General features: G+C 37.1%; 1 protein-coding gene across 2 annotated transcripts in view; it reads right to left on the bottom strand.

Moving 5' to 3' along the window:
* Positions 1–2,330: 2,330 nt before the first annotated feature.
* RAB7A (RAB7A, member RAS oncogene family) overlaps positions 2,331–17,457 on the bottom strand; it is a 61,269-nt gene continuing 46,142 nt past the window's right edge. The window contains exons 2-6 of one of the 2 annotated variants that reach the window (XM_031956395.1): positions 12,541–12,601; positions 8,786–8,912; positions 6,337–6,555; positions 5,146–5,274; positions 2,331–3,723 (exon numbers count right to left, since the gene is read on the bottom strand). In XM_031956395.1, coding sequence (XP_031812255.1) covers positions 3,628–3,723; positions 5,146–5,274; positions 6,337–6,555; positions 8,786–8,912; positions 12,541–12,593 — 624 coding nt within the window. In that variant the 5' untranslated portion in view covers positions 12,594–12,601 and the 3' untranslated portion in view covers positions 2,331–3,627. The remainder of the gene's footprint in view (positions 3,724–5,145; positions 5,275–6,336; positions 6,556–8,785; positions 8,913–12,540; positions 12,602–17,457) is intronic. The other variant, XM_031956406.1, reaches the window with a different exon arrangement.

Genomic DNA, 17,457 nt, shown 5'->3' with positions numbered 1-17,457 from the left:
TTAAAAGGAGAGAATAGAAAAGTTTATGGGAAAGTGTTGAGAATACCTTAGCCACCCTAAACGAGGCATTTCTAATAGACAGAAACCATTCCATCTCTGAGGCCTTCTCCTTGTTCTTCAACCTCCTTTTGGAAGAGCCCAACCCACCATCCTCTTTCTGACTTCCCTGTGATTTCTCTGCACAGGTTTCCTACAACAAATACATATAAACACACACCCTAGGATGGAATTCAAAGCTCCTGCTATCCAGTCCCACTGCATTACTTTATGGTGGTCAAAGCTACTCATTGGTACATATGCCTACTACTCACTTTGTATAACTGCTGTTTATGTCTTCCCAGAAATTCACCACAGGGAATGCCAGTTGATCTGGCACTTATTAAAAAAAAAATACTATTATATCTTATAATTTAGAAATAGATAGGAGGCATAGTAGACAATGCTAGACCTAGAGTAAGGAATATACCTAAATTCAAATCCACACACACAAATTCATGGTGATTTCTGCTTATAAATCTAAAGTCAAGCTGGCCCTGGCAGCTTCTTCCTTAGTCCTCTTATGGCAGGGTCAATGAAATTTTATAAGATGTGGTAGACTGTAACAAGAAGAGAATAAATTATTGTTTCATTTGGATTTATGCTCAATCATCTAGACCAACCCTCTTCTAGACTTACCATTCCCCAAACTAGTATTGTCTTTTATGAGTGAAGGGCAGCCAGAGCAATAATGCTCAATGATACTTTTTCTGAAAAAGCAACTTCTTTTTTTTTTTTAAGGGGGGGAGGAAGGGAGGAAAGGAGTGAAGGGAAGTGGGAGAGGATGTGGAGAAAAGTTGAAAATTCAGTCCTCAGATATTAGAGATGAAAGAAAAGGTATTGGTCACTTGAAGATTTTCAATAATCATCCAGAGTTAAGCTCAGGCTTGATTCCATATAATGCTTGTTAGGTAGAGTAGGGCAGAAAAATCAGTTCCCTTTAACTGAACAACACTTAGCAAGAGGATTTATGGACTTCATTAAGAGATAAGATATGGAAACTAGTTAAAAGTTGTCTTTCCCTTTCTAGTAACCAATGGTAGAACATAACCATATCAACAACCACATCCTCTCATAACATAAACATATAACTCTTCAAAAACTTTCTAAAGAACAGAGATATTTCATCAAAAGGAAGCATGTAGAGTACTGACGTGCTGAACAACAACACACTTAAGTTGCCCCGAGCAGGCTTCAGGAAGGTTATGCAACAGCTGTTAAGCTGCCAGTCTAAAGCAGGAAACCCTTACTATAGATAATAAGAAAAATAAAAATGGACTGTATTTGTTAATGAAAAATGGTGAAATAAAAAATGGACAACTTTGATTACATTAAATTAAAAAAGGTTTTGCACTAACAAAACCAATGCAGCCATAATTAGACAGCAAGCAGAAAACTGAGAAAAATTTATGTCCAAGGGTTCTGAGAAAGCCTCATTTCTAAAATATATGGGAAAAAAATGCTCTAAATCATTGATTAAAGAAATGCAAATTATGACAACTGTGAGGTACCACTTCACACCTCTCAGATTGGCTCAGATGACAGGAAAAGATAATGAAAAATACTGGAGAGAATGCAGGAAAATGAGACACAAATACATTATTGGTGCAGTTGTGAACTGATCCAATCATTCTGGAGAGCAATTTGGAACTATGCCCAAAGGACTATATAAAACTGTGCATACCCTTTTATCCGAGATCCTAAAAGAGAATCCCATATGTGCAAAAAATGTTTGCAGCAGCCCTTTTTGTAGTGGGAAGGAATTGGAAATTGAGCGGTACCCCTCAATTGGAGAATAACCAAATAAGTTATGGTATATGAATGTTAGAAAATCAGAAAGGCCAAAACTCAAGGCAAGGCTAGTGAAAATTATTCTTATTTTATTATTTGGGTGGTAGCAAATTATGAACCCAAGATTTGCCAGCACTGGGACTAAGGTCTACATATTTCATTATAAACCCATGAAGGAAAAGACAATCTGTGCTTAGAATAATCAATATTTCAGCTTGAATCCGAACCACTAATATCATTTCCTCTAATGTACTATTCCTACATGAGCCTAAAAATAAGTTCACAAGTAACTTGTCAGTTTATTTAGTGGGTTGAAGGGGAAGGAGAGATGAGAAGACTCCTTGTGTGTTGAAGTGACTACAACTACTAACTGCAGAGACCTGGACAATCTCTTTGATTGTTAAGTTGCTCAGTAATTATCTGAAATGATTTTTATTAGCTACTTAGACCAGAGGTGGGGGAAGGGGAGAGGGGGGGAAATAAAGACAGGGAGAAACAAGATGGTCATTGTTCTTGTTAAATTTTATTGGCATCACGTTCATCTCTTTACAGAAGAACTCAGCCCACACCCTAGAATGTAGACCTCTGGAAAATAGGGAGAAGTGCTCCATGTAAGCAAGCTACAATGCAGGAACAGATACTAGGGAGGGGAGCTAAACTGTAAATTTCTCCATACCAAAGAAACAGTAATATGGGCAATACTGGGGAAGGAGAGGGAGGAGCAACAAGTTTTCTAGCCTAAGAATACCACAACCCAGAAAGGAGCGCCTTCTAGAACAAAGGTAAAATCAGTAGAACAGATCTGTAGATTTTCCTTTTTTTTTCCTTTTGTAGAATGCTGATTCAATGGGGGTTTTAAAATGTGGAGCAGGGAAGAAACAGAAAGAATTTTAAGACCTGCACATAGTCTCCGTTAATCCATTGCACATATCAATATATTACGCCAATCACCCTTTCGAAAATTTAGACACAGAAAGGTAACTAGATCAACCCTCCCCTTCCCCCCTCCCTTCCCACCAAGGAGATGAAAAGCTTTTTGGCTCTTAAGTCTTCAATAAAAAGGCTTACATAATTCTTGCTTCTACTGTACAGAATACTGCCTCTAGCTGGACTTCAAAATTCTGTATTGCTAGCACTCTGCAATCCAGAACAAAGTTCTCCCCTCATCCTACATACCTGCATTACAGGACTTAAACACATAATCCAAGAATTTCTTACACTAATTTATACATTTTAATTGGTTGCATATATTAACATGTACTATAAGATTTTTCCTAAGAAGCATTACATAATAAATGGATACTGTAAAAAGATCTGATTAGTTAAAAGTAACAAGCATTAACAGATACATACAAAACTCCACCTAGTTAAACTGGGTGTGAGCTTGCAATGAACTATGGGTAACCAGCCTTCCCAGGTGCAGCCTTCACAAGGAGGAAGAAAAAAATGAGACAGTTTAAAAAACCAGGTAACTAATTATACACAGATTAACTGTCAAGAGTTTTTCTCCATTGGACGAGTGGAAATGTTTCCAATGTCAAGCCCACATCAGAATTAACTCTCCACAAATGAAAGGTCCTGCTAGCACACAGAACAGCTGATGTGGAGGGGCTGACACCCATGGAGCTGTGTACAGAAATGGGATCATGTTTGCTCACGGCAGATTGGGGTGACATTTTTTGGCAGCTGGAAATGGGAGAATTGATTTCTTGTTTGTTGAATAGGAGAGGGGGCTTGTGTCTGAAGGCCTAAGTGTGATATTGGTTTGTGAAGGGCTCTGTGCTCTACCCCGCCACCTCTTCAGCAGCTGCAGCTTTCGGCAGAAGCCTTTGCTCGGTCGTTCTTGTCCAGTTTGATGGGCTCAGGGAATTCGTTGTACAGTTCCACCTCTGTCTCCTGAAAGGGACAAAGGACAAGAAAGATAATGTAGTAACATTCAAATAATAGTAATAGAAACCAAATGGGAGATTTGCTTCCTATTATTTTTTTCTGTGAAACTAGATTATGTGAATGCCTCCCAAAATGTACATATGCAGACTTAAGAATTCGAGCTGAAGGGACAGCTAGGTTGTGTAGTGGCTAGAGCACCAGCCCTGAAGTCAGGAGGACCTGAGTTCAAATCTGCCCTCAATACTTAACACTTCCTAGCTGTGTGACCTTGGGCAAGTCACTTAACCCCAATTGCCTCAGCAAAAGCGAACAAAAAGAAAGAAAGAAAGGAAAAAAAAAAAAGAATTCTAGTTGAGAAGCTAGGATAAATACCAAAAATTACACTGGAACTTCCCCAAGGAATTTGCATCCTACAAAAGTTCAACACATGGATAATGATAATATATACAGAGTACTAGAGAGGTCTCAGGAAAGAGGGGGCACTGGACAGGAGTTCAAGAAAGGTCTTATGAAGGTTTTTATACAACAGCTATGGTTTCTATGGAAAACACATTTTAAAGGTGGGAACATTAAGGAAGGACAAAAGCTTTAGGTGCCAAGCCAAGGAGCTTCTTGTACTTGCTCTTGATTTAAGAGTTCTTAACCTTAAAGTGTGTCACAGATCCTTTTGGCAGACTGGTAAAATCTATCTACTTATTAGAATAATTTTTGTGTTTTTAAAAAATATAAAATTTAAGGACATGCTGAATTTCAGTTAGAGGTTAGTGAAAATAAAGACGTAATTCTGTATTCACTTCCCTTGTTCACCCCCGCTCATCCAAATTCACAGACTTAAAAGGTTAAGAATTCTCTGAAGAGGCAATAGGAAGCCTTTAAAGATTTTTAAATACAGGGGTGATAGACATCTATGCACCTTAGAAATATTAATTCAGCAGCTGTGTGGAGGATGGATAAAAGGGGAAGAAATGGAAGGAAGGAAAATAAAGAGGTTACTACAGTGAAACTGTTAAAGAGATGGAAAGTAGAAACAGGACAGATGCTGTAAGTGGAAAGAAGGATGAGACAACTATCTATGACTTGGCTATTAATTGGCCATCTGTGAGGTATGAGGGTTAAATTCCAATGCTGTGAACCTTGGTGAAATGCCTGACATCCATATTTTACCAACACAGGTCTTTATATGTAATAGATGTTCCAATCAGATGAATTAGATCAAATAATGAAGTCAAAATTTGTACCATTATTACACTCTAGTAGATAAAATATTCTGGCTATTCTGGCAAAAAGCAAAGTAAAATCAATAAGACTTTCAAGAGATGCTAAATCCATCACCTTGTCAATAGAAAAGGCCTGGCTTGGAATGTCAACCCCCAGGCAGATCAGTGGTTAGAGCCACTAGAGGGAGACACATCATTCCTTGAGACTCACCTGTTTAAGTGCATTTCGTGCAATGGTTTGGAAAGCCTGCTCCACATTGATGGCTTCCTTGGCACTGGTCTCAAAGTATGGGATATTATTTTTGCTGTAGCACCAGGCCTGTGCTCGTTTTGTGGCAACCTGTCAGAAATAGAGAAAAGGTAGTCTTCATCATAAATGGTTCTGAACTTTTATTTTAAAAATTAAAATACAGGCTTCCTCTTGTCTCATATCATGCATATATCCATGCAAAGAAGCTGAAAGTAAAGAAAGTGCACCCATCAAATCACTGATTATGAAGATCAGTTTCAACTTTTGGAATATTAATTACAGTTTTCTAAGGTGTATGGGAGAGTGTTAGCAGTTCAAATAGGGTCTGTGGCTTTAATGAGTTATACTATTTGTCATATAATATCGAATCAGGTTATATTGGCCGCAAAAAATATTTTACACAGACCCTATGTCAACTGCTACCATTAACTAAGTTCATGCCCTTAGGGAGCTGAACAGGTCTGCAATATGTTTTTATTTCAGGCCTACCACTGGGCCTAAATCGCCAGAGTATCATAAATCTCCGGAAGAGCCATAGTCTCTTGGCATGGCTTTGCTGAAAAAGAAAGCTTCCTCTGGTTAAGAACAGGAGGAGAGACCAAGACATGAATGGAACTAGCCAAAAACAGAAAAGCTTGATACTCATTGGGTATTTACGAAGCCCATTTCCTTTTTATTTTTCCTGAACTGACTCTACTTTTAGACAATTATCACCATTCTTGTCACATGCAATTGGTAAGCAATTCCCATTTTAGGCTAATGGGAAACAGGGGAGTTATTTCCCTGATGTTTTAATGAACCAGCACCAGAATGGGATCATGCCCAAGAATCTAACATTCATTAGTAAGTGTTCTTGTGTTTTCCTTACATGTCATTTAGAGGAAAAGACTATGGCTCATCACTAGACAAGTTGCTGAAAAGCCCAGGTAAAGGGGAACCTTTCCTTCTAGAGTACATATTCTTACTGCCCCCTTCCCCCATTTAAGTATAAAAAGCAAGACTCAAAGACCTTTCAGTGCAGACGCCCTTTTCCCAGGTCTTGTTGCCACAGGAGATTCCTCTAATCAACAGGTTTGCTATATAGATTTCACACTATATATTTTTAAAGGCTCAAAAATTGGGGCTTTTCCCATCTTCTGGTATATTACTTACTTGTCTGTTTTCTAGGTCAATCTTGTTTCCCAATACAACAAAGGGGAAGTTTTCAGGATCCCTGGGACTGGCTTGGATAAGAAATTCATCTCTCCAGCTGTCAAGAGTTTTGAATGTGTTAGGGGCAGTCACATCAAAGACCAGGACGCAGCAGTCTGCTCCTCTGTAGAAGGCCACGCCAAGGGACTGAAATCGTTCTTGCCCTGCTGTGTCCCAGATCTTTGGGAGACAAAGGATTATTCATCAGTCTAATGGGACTGTACAGTACAAATAGCCAGGACACGAAAGGAAGGAAAACACAAAATGACCGCCATTTTATTATTATTACCATCACCGGGGGGGGGGGAAGGAAGAATTGATGCTGGCCCTGTGATTAAGAACTTCAAACTAGAAAAATGGACGTACAACATTTGCATATGTAATGGCTCCGAGAGAGAGAGGTTTTGAGGGTAGAAGAGAAAATAGAATGGAAACTATAACAAAACCAAAAATCCTTGGAATACAATAACCCAGTTCAAGTAACTCGGTCCTTAGCATGTATGTCAGCTAGATAAAGCCTCAGGAAGGAGGCACCATCTATAATAGAGAAGTCACTGTCCATAGCTTTTTTAGGCAAGGACAGCTGATGAGCATGCTTCACAGAAGAAAGGACAAAACAGCTTTAAATATATATAAAGTCTGTAACTGCAGTTTACCAGGCAAAAGCAACTGCTTATTTTTATGGAAGGCCTATGGACAGCCTCCTAGTTCTCTCTCTACTCTTCTGGCACTATTCTATCATTCCAGAATGCCTACCAGGACTGAGTTCACACTTCTTATGCTGCTTGGTATACCATTATATACCACTTGGTATAACATGGTTAGATGAAATTGTGAAATTTTTCTATTTTTTCAGAACAATCATAATTCATAACTAAGAAATCAGTTACAGCTGTACCCATCTCTGGGAAGTACTTTGTACTACTCTTAGAATTTGGGGGAGAAATACCCCATTAATAATTTTGGTGAACAGAAAATGGAACTATAGAAAGGGATTTTACTACTATTCTTTACCATCAGTCAGAAGGGATTTTGAATTAATAATGGAATGGCTTTTATTCATGGCTTTAACTTATGATCCGAGCTGTTTTATGTCTTTGTACAGCAAAAAAGACTTTTAAATACAGATCACTGTATCGCTTTGCCAAAAAACTAAAAAACAGTACATGGTAACTTTGCCATAGGCATTTACCATATAGCTACTAGATGCAATTATGCTGGAGACAAAAGAGTTAACATGTTCTAGGGAGAGTTAGAAGATATATAGCATCAAGCTACAAATTAGAAGAAACTGGTCCATCACATATGATACATCTGGCTCATTACCACTAGCCAGGAACCATACTAAACAACCATTGATAGGACAAATAATAGATATGGAATATAGCTAAGCCAATAATAATGAAGTGGGATAACTACAAGTAGGTAAAGCAGAAGAAGCCACTTCAAGAATTCAATATAAGAGTGTCAAGACCACCCCCCACACCTCCCCCAACATAACATAAAAATGGCTATGGACTAGTCTGTCATTTCTAAAGAATAAGGGTTGACTTTTTAGTGAGAAAAAAAATTAGTAGCTCTATACTGGCTTTTACAATCATAGCTGTGCACAGATAACATTCACTGTTATCTCTGGAAAACAATCATCCCACAAATGTAACATATTCTAGTGGTCAGGAACAGGTTATCTAATGGGCAGGGGAAGAAGAGATCAGGAGTGGAGAACTAGAAAGCTCCATGATCAAGGCACATAGTGACTGGGTAAATCTGACATTACCAAGAACAACTCATTAAGATTTGATGTGAGGAGTATGAGGACAACCTAGAATCATTTCAAAAGGAGAATTATATAGAAGCATAGGTAACTTTCCAGGTAGGAAATAGAAATCTTTCTAGATAGGAAAGAGAAGTTTCTATAAAGCAAAGCACTTAGAATCAGCTTACAAAATGATGGCAAATATCTAAAGTAGACATTTAGTGATTTTCAGGCTTTTTCTGTGAGGCTATTGCCCAGGATCACACAGCTAGTAAGTGTTATTGAGTGTTGAGTCTGAGGCTAGATTTGAACTCTGGTCCTCCTGACTCTAGGGCCACTGCTCCATCCACTGTGCCATCTAGTTGTCCCTTTTGGACATTTTTGAAATCTAGTCTTGCCTCATCATGGAGGATCAGATGTTAAGCTAGATCATTAGCAGAAATATGGAAGTAAATCCTGAACCTGGCATTCTAAGTGTTAGAATTTAAATCAGAAGACAGAAGAGCTGATGTAACTCTTTAGCTGTTCTTGGTCTCTTTTGGTACTGAGATCTGAAAAATCAAGAGGGACTGCTCTTAATTTATATTGATCAAAGGCATGAGTAGGAGAGGGTAAGGCATCACAAAAGATCAATAATATGTGAAGCTGCTTTACCTGCATTGTCACTAGTCTGTCATCCACCATCACTTCCTTCGTCAGAAAGTCTGCTCCTATTGTTGCTTTGTACTGATTACTGAATTTCTTGTTCACATACTGGTTCATGAGTGAGGTCTTACCCACCCTAAAAATGGAAGAAAAAGCATAAATAAGAGCTGACTTGTGAAGTGGGACGGAAAAGAAGCTACAGATTTGTACCTATAGGATACTCACACTATGCATTAAGCCCCTCCCTCCCCACATTTTTTTTTCCTTAAGTCAGAAAGTATTCCTTAGAACCACTCAAGTGCCCAAATACTTGGACCTGCTCTTCAATAGCTATCCTAACCCTGACCCCACAAACCTACAGGAGTTCAGGATTTTCGGAACTTGTAGACATACTATAAGTGACTCTTCTTAATGGTTAAACCTAGGTTAGGAGGATACAACAACCAGAGTTCAGAGTTCAATATTTTTTTGTCTATTCTAAAGAAAGCAGAAGAAGCAAAGAAGCTGCTATTACAAAAATATCAATTCATATTCTCAAAGTTTTCCAAGTAAATGATTCTCATATTCAGTTTACTGAAGTTGCACTACTGTCTGAGAACTGGCTCCTACAGCACGTTAGAGTTGTGTTATTATAAAACTTAATCTACAGAAGGAGAGAAAAAATATCAGTCAATAATCCTTTAGTAAGAGCTGAATACCATTCAAAGGCCCTGTGAATGGGAAGGAGGAAGGAAAGAAAAGAAAATACATAAAAGAGTGTCAGTCTCTGCTCAGGGGGCTTACATTCCACTAGGGAAGAAAAAATGTACATGTCTAAATTATGCAAAATTTTAAAAAAGGAAATTATTAGATGCCTGGAATTTGAACAAGATCTATGAAGTAAAAAGGATGAAGGGTAGACTAGGGGCAGCCAAGAGATGGAAAGAGTGCCATGTATTAGGAAAGGGACCTTTTGTGAAGAGGAGCTATAATGAGATAGGAAAGACAGACCAAAAACCAGGTTGTTGAGAGCTTTCAAAGCCAAACAGCAGTTTGTTTTCGATTTGGGGGGCAAAAAGAATCTGCTGGTATCAGATATGTCAAATTTGTGCTTAAGAAAACTCTCTCTGGCAGTTATGTAGAAAATGGAGAGGGATGAGGACAGGCTTGAGGCATGGAGACAATATAGATAAGAGATGATGAGGGTTAGAATAAGGTAGTAAGATGATGAGTAGAAGGAGATGGATGTAGAAATGACTGGGGATGGCAGGTGAATGGATATGTTGGGTGTGAGGGAGAGTGAGGAACAAAGGAGGATGCAGAGATGACCAGCCTGGAAGAATGAAGGTGTTTGGTTTGTTTGTTTTTGAGGGGGAGGGTGTGAAATAGGAAATTTAGGATTTTTGATTGGGTAAGGAAGAGAAGAAGAAGAATCCTACAAATAGTTGGGGCACAAAAATTTGGTTTTGAATGTTCAACAGGCAGTCTGGTGGTGTAGGACAGAAGCTCAGGAGTCTATTTGCATGGATATTTAAGTTTATAGGAACCAGATGAGGTCACTGAAAGAAAGATGAATAATTTGCAAATAGTCTTGGGGAACCTAAGAATACTAATTCTCAAACAATTCTCATTCTCACACAATTGTTATTTGCTCATAAAGAGTTAAGCTATTATTACTTTTGATGGAGAGAGCCACCTGTATCCAGAGAGAGGACAACAGGGACTGAATGTGAATCACAACACAATATTTTCATATTTTTTGTTGTTTCCTTACTTTTTTTCTTCTGTCTCATTTTCCCCCTTTTGATCAGATTTTTCTTATGCAGCATGATAAATGTGGAAATATGTTTAGAAGAACTGGTGTACATGTTTAACCTATATTGGATTACTTGCTGTCTAAGGGAAGAGGATGGGGAAAATGGGGGAGAAAAATTTGTAATACAAGATTGGCAGATGAATTGAAAACTATCTTTGCATATATTTTTAAAATAAAAAGCTATTGTTTTATTTTAATTTTATGGTTCTTATTTTTTAGTTTATCATAAAAGGCTATTTTTTTTTTTTAAAAAGTTAAGTTATACTGGAGCGCAATTTGGAACTGTGCTTAAAGGACTATAAAACTGTACATACACTTTGATCTAGCAATATTACTTAAGATAATAAAAAAAGGAAAAAGGACCCATGTGTGGAAAAATATTTGTAGCAGCTCTTTTTGTGGTGGCAAGGAAATGGAAATTGAGTGGATGCCCATCAACTGGGGAATGGTTGAATAAGTTATGGCATATGGGTGTAATGGAATATTACTGTTCTATAAGAAATTATGAGCAGGTCGATTTCAGAAAAAACCTGGAAAGACTTATTTGAACTGATGCTGAGTGAAGTGAACAGAACCAGGATTACATTGTACACAGTAAAGGCAAGATTATATAATGATCAGCTATGATAGATTTAGCTCCTCTCAGCAATACACTGATCCAAGACAATTCCAATAGATTTTGGATGGAAAATGTCAATTCCATTCAGAGAAAGAATTATGGAAACTGAATGTGGATCAAGCATACTATTTTCACTTTTTCTGTCATGGTTTTTTCCTTCTATTTTTATTTTTCTTTCCCAACCTAATTTAGAAATATATAGTCAAGTATATGGAAATGTTTAGTCAATGATTATACATGTATAACCTATAACAGATTGCTTCCTGTCTTGGGGAAGGAGAAGGGAAGGGGCAAGAGGGTAAAAAAAAATTGGAACACAAAGTTTTGCAAAAGTGAAAAGTATCTTTGCATGTTATTTGGAAAAATAAAATACCATTAAAAGAAAAATAAATAAATAAATGCTTGGAAGAAGGTGAATGTTGGAAACTATCTTTACATCTAATTGGAAAAAAATAAATACTACTAGGGGGCAGAAGGTGAGGTAGAAGAGAAGAGTGTCAAATTAAACAGAAAAAAGCCCAAAGGATTAAATCATAGCACTAGAATGATCTCCTCATTTTACAGATGAGGAACTTGAGACCCAGAGATTAAGAATACAAGTTAATTCATTTCAAAGAGAAAACTTTGGAACTTAATTATAGAAGGTATTTTCAATCATTAAATCTGGTTCACTGATAAAACAGTATTACATATGCCCAATGTTGTGATTAAAAATAACCAAACCTACCTAACATATCACCAGCCAAATTAGAAAAGGGAATATCCTACACTAGGATGATAGTGGAAAAGAACACTGGATTTGAAATCAGAAGAATTGCGTTTTATCATTATGACCACAGACAAGTCAACAACTAGCAAAAGTGATGACTGTATATTATGTTTTCTGAGTACATTGGTGTTTGGCTGCTCTTTTTTCTCCCATTTTTATCTCCTTCCCACCCCCATCCCAAGCTTGTACCCCAAACTCCTTTAAGTTCTTCCTTATAACAAATAAACTTATTTAAAACCATTTTATACCTTGATCATACCTGAAAATGAATGAAAAAACTGATCAAGTATATCACCCACTTACTGACAGAAAGGTGATGGTCTATGGTGCACAATGAGACATACAACTATTTGCTAAAAAGAACAACAACAACAACAAAAAAAAAACCTTTCATTTTCCAGGTTATACATTAAAAGGAAATCAGCCATTCCATTATTAGAACAAGCAAATTTCAGGGTAGAATACAAGAAAGCCCATGGAGGGTAGCCTGTCAGAGATATACTAATAAGGTCAGCTGAAGATAAAAGCTACGACAATTTATCCCATTTGGTAAGGAACCAGTTGGTTTTTAAAATGCTTACCCAGAATCTCCTAGGATGATAACTTTCAGCAAAACTTTCTTCCTAGAGGTCATCTTTCAAGCTAAAAAAAAAAAAAAAAAAAAAAAAAAGAAAAGAAAAGAAAAAAAAAGAAGAGGATAAGAATAAAATGAAATTGATGGAAGTATACATTATTGTCAAGAAAACTCCAGGATAATTTTATTCAATCCAAAGCAAAAGGAGCACCCTTTTTTGTTCAGGATCTCTGCTTCCAGTACAGGAGAACTTCCTGAACTGATGCAGATCTGCCTATAATTTAGTCCTAGAATTGGGTTGTCCAGGATACTGTAGTTCAGTGACTTGCCTACAATCAAAAGAAAAAGTCCACTTAAGAATGTACATGTCTATCATGTGTCATATACTGTGTTAAATGCTGAGCAAAAAATAAAAATAAAAAAATTCCTGCAAAAAGTCAGTCCCTGCTCTTAATAACTTCACAATCAAATGGGGGAGGAAACATGCAAACATAACAATTATGTACAAAATAGCAGACATGCAGGAAAAATGGAAAGGCATTCTCAGAGGTAAGACAAAAAGGACTGGAAAAGATTTCTTGCAGAGGTGGGATTTAAAGAAAGGTAGGACATATAAACGAGAAAGGACTTAGATGTGGGTCCTCCTGATGCCCAAGCCAGCCCCCTGAATTACTAAACTGTTTTGCCTCTCTTCTCTTTTATTAAGAGTCAAGAAAGGGTTCAATATTAAAATCTGTTCGCCGCAGGCATCTGAATGGTGAGCTTAATATCAGAGTAAAATGAGTAGAACGACAACAAGAAATCTATTGGTGATAGTCTCAAGACAATAATATGGCCACACATATTTAAATACTTTTTTCAATCCAATATATCAGAATAAGTAAGTTTGATAGATAGGAATATCAGAGACACTCATTTGGAATTCTTACCCACAATTAAGTGTAGAAGCAGCATTTATTGGGCATGCTTTATAAAGAGAGAGGATAGTACAAGTAGAAAGAAGAAGGAACAGAGAATCTAGAACTTTTGTCAAATGATTTTTGAAAGCAACATTCATTCTACATACAAGTCTCCAAGTAAAAATCACCACCTTTCAACCTATCTTCTATGTAAGAAAATGTGACTTCTCCCTTCCCTTAAGGAGTGGATGGGGTGGGGTGGAATATGTTTTAAGCCCAGAACCTCAAGTCCTAGGCTTGGAGGGGAGGGAAAAAAGCACTATTCAAGCCTATGTTAGGGTTAAGGAGACAAGTCTAGAAAAGCTCAGTGGCCTGCCCATAGTAGCAGCAGATAAGAGCACCAGATCTGGAGTGGGAAGACTCAGCAAGTCATTTGACCTCATTTACCTCAGTTTTCACACCCTGTAAAAGGAATTGGAGAAGGAAATGATCAATCTACTCCAGTATCTTTGCCAAGAAAACCTCAAATGGAGTCACAGAAGAGTCAGACACAATTTAGACAACTTAAACAACTACAACAACAAAACATAGCAAATACCAAAGCTGTGTCCCATAGTTCCCACTAGGAGCATAAATGTATGAACAGTCTGGCTTAAAAAGAGAATTACAGACCTAAGTCTGCTTTGGAAAAAATATTTTAGGGAATTTAAAGATTTTAATAGACTATTACTTGCTAAATGACTATCCAGTACACCAAGAGAAACAAAGAAAGCCTATCTCTTAAAATCACTTTCCACAACTTGAACAAAATAAAGTCCTACATAATTGCTCCTTTATCAGAAAAAAAAAAGTTTTAAAGTTAATCTTTGGGAGAAATAGGGGGGAGAGAGTGCAAAATTTTAATTCCTTAATAAGAAAGCTAAAATACTACTAGGGAAGCTGCTATGAGTTGACACTTTTCAGATGCCCTATTCCCATTCCAAATTGGCTCATTTTCCAAAATAACTTTCTTCAGGTCAAATTACTTACAGTGAGGTGGCAGAATGGATGAATATTACAACTAAGGTCAGGAAGCCCAAAGTGTAAATCTAACTTCAGAGAATAACTGTGTGACATGGGGCAAATCACTCAACTTGTTAAATAGAAATAATAATAGCATTCATTAATTTTGTGGGATTGTTGGTCTGGTTCAAATGAGATGGCATTTGTAAAAAAAAAAAAAAAAAAAAAAAAAAACTCACAGCGGTGCTGTAACTTTTAGTTATTACTGTTGTTGTTAATTACAATTTGCCAGGCTATAGGCAGGAAATTAAAGTCACTAAATTAACAAAAAACAACAAATAAAAAACCCTATCACTGTCTTTTGTTTTCTTCCTCACCACAGTTTCCCCAAAGTGTCCCTCCCCATCTTCTTTCTAAGTAAGAAATAGTGTTTTCAAAGATTAAAAAAAAGAAAAGGGGGTGAAATCAGTATGGATCAGGACACTGTAAAAGTTTGAAAAATATGTGCAATGTGAAGCGCTAATGGTCCACACTCTTCTGCAACTCTTCAACTTTTAACAGGTAGCCTGGAACTACTGTCAAGCAATTTAAACATTTATCTACACTAGTCTCCAGACATCTATGATCTTTGTCACTTAATCTTACTTGATCCTTCAAGATCTTCTCTCCTCATATAGTAAACATGTCTCTTCCAGGCAACTTGCCCTGGTGCTGTTTACTAGGTCTTCGTTTTTCACCTTTTAAAGTCAAAGTTGTTGAACAAGATACAATACTCTTCAATGTGAATTTTCTTAGTAAGTACTTATCTGGCCACCACTTGGCCCAAACAAAGATTGCTCCTGTTTCAGATGACATTATTTCAAATCTCTTTCCTGTCTATATTTTCAGAAAATATATAAGTTATTTTAGGCATTATAATACCATCTTTTCAGCATCCATGACTTGAAGGTAACAGATTATATACAAAGACTGGAAAGATTTTGCCAAGAGCTATCTTTGAATCATAAACTGAAAGTTCAACTCAGTTTATTCCTAGTCTTATTTGTAACAACTAATCATCTCATACCATTTGAACAATGATAGCTTTCTATTTACCTATGATATAAGGAAAAATACTGTGGTAGTCTTAACTCTTATCCATATGCTCCTATAAATATCAATTAAATCAAGTTGTCAGAGGATATGAATAAACAAAAGAACTGCAAAGTCTTAACAATCCAAAGAAAGACTGCTCCAAATAATTAAGATAAACTGAAATCAAAACAATGTTATGTTTCACCTCCTAGCTAAAGATGCTTCTGCCAGACATATACTTACAAGAAAATGTATAAGTCCTAAAAACACCCCCAAATTTTACTTTATCTTAGATGCTTATCCAATGAATAAGGGCTACACAAAAAGTTATGATTATAATAAAATGTTCTGTTACAGCAATCAAGGAACATAGTGAAGACAAGAGAAGCATGGGAAGTCATACATGAGCACCAGCAGACCTGGAAAAGTTCTTGCCCAGAAAATCTTTGGTTCTAGCAAATTAGAAGAGAGATGACCATCTGCTTTGCCACTGCCCCCTAAGTAGCAGGGACTTTTCTACAGAACTTGTAGCTGAAACCTTCCATCTGTGATAGGATGTGAGCTGTCTTAAAAACTTTTCTATTTGTATCTCAGGCACTTAGGGGAGTACTCTGTACACAATACGTGCTTAATAAACGTTTCATTCATGTAGAAGAGAACTGAAATACTTGAGTAAATGGAACCAGGAAAAATATACACACTGAGCATTTATACTGCGAGGAAAACAATATACAAACCAGTATAATATGATATAAGCAGGATAAACTGGAGTAATGTTAGAAGAAGATATTAATATTTCCAACATAAGGTGGGACTTCAGCTGAGGAGGGGAGGGGAGGGAAGCCAAAAGTCAAGGATAAGGACCAGCCATTCAAAGTACCTGGGAGCCCCCAGCAAGGAGGTCAGCATCAACAAAAGATACGGGTGAGACGAGGGGGAAGAGGTAGAGGGGAGGATTGCTTTGCAAGCCAGAGATTGATTTTATATTTGATTCTGGGAGTAAAGAGAAGTTACTAGCAAAGGGGAGTGATATGGTCAGATGTGCATTTTAGATCAATTTGAACTAAATGATAGATTGGCAGCAAGGAGACCAACAAGATGGCTACTTGCAATAGCTCCAGTTTGTAGTGGTAATTTTAAGTGACTGCATCCAGCTGGTGGCAGTGTCAGAGGGAGAAGAGCCATGACCAAGGTACACTTGACTACTGACTAGATAAGATATAGGAGAGTGATAGGGAGGAGCTGTCAAGAATCAAGGACTACATGTAGGTTGCAAGCCTGAGTAAGTGGGAAGATGGACAGTAATGGGGAAATTATAAGAAGGGGAGATAATGAGTTCAATTTAAGACATGTCAAGTTTAGCATGGGACATCCAATCCAATTCAAGATGATTTATAGGTAGTTGGAGACCATTGGCTGAGAAAGAGGTAGAGCTAGACAAGTAGATCTGAAGTCACCCAAAAAGAGAAGATAACAAACGATGAGGATAAGACAAACAAATGAAAAAGTACAGAAGGAAAAGAGAAGAGAGAGCCCAGGACAAAATGATTATCAATTCATTTTTTAAAGTTAAAAAAAAAATCTAAGGGTTATCATTTGTCAAAAGGCTAATGCTCTGTATAATCTATGTCAAACTGCTTGCTGTCTTGGAGAGGGGGAAGGTAAGGGAAGAAGAAAATATTTAGAACACAAAATCTCACAAAAATGAATGCTGATCTAAATCACTATTGGTAAGAGAAATGCAAAATAAGACAACTGTGAGGTACCATTGGATCAGATAAAAGAAAAAGAATATTAAATGTTGGACGGACTATGGGAGAACTGGGACACTAATACATTGTTGGTAGAGTTGTGAAATGATGCAACCATTTTGGAGAATTTTATGGAATTATGCCCAAAGAGCTATCAAACTGTACATACCCCTTTGATCCAGCAGTGTCACAACTGGG

The sequence above is a fragment of the Sarcophilus harrisii genome, chromosome 1 (assembly GCF_902635505.1).
Source record: "Sarcophilus harrisii chromosome 1, mSarHar1.11, whole genome shotgun sequence".
Taxonomy (NCBI): Eukaryota; Metazoa; Chordata; class Mammalia; order Dasyuromorphia; family Dasyuridae; genus Sarcophilus; species Sarcophilus harrisii.
The sequence above is the reverse complement of the archived record's forward strand: the minus strand, read 5'-3'. Positions and strand labels throughout refer to the sequence as shown.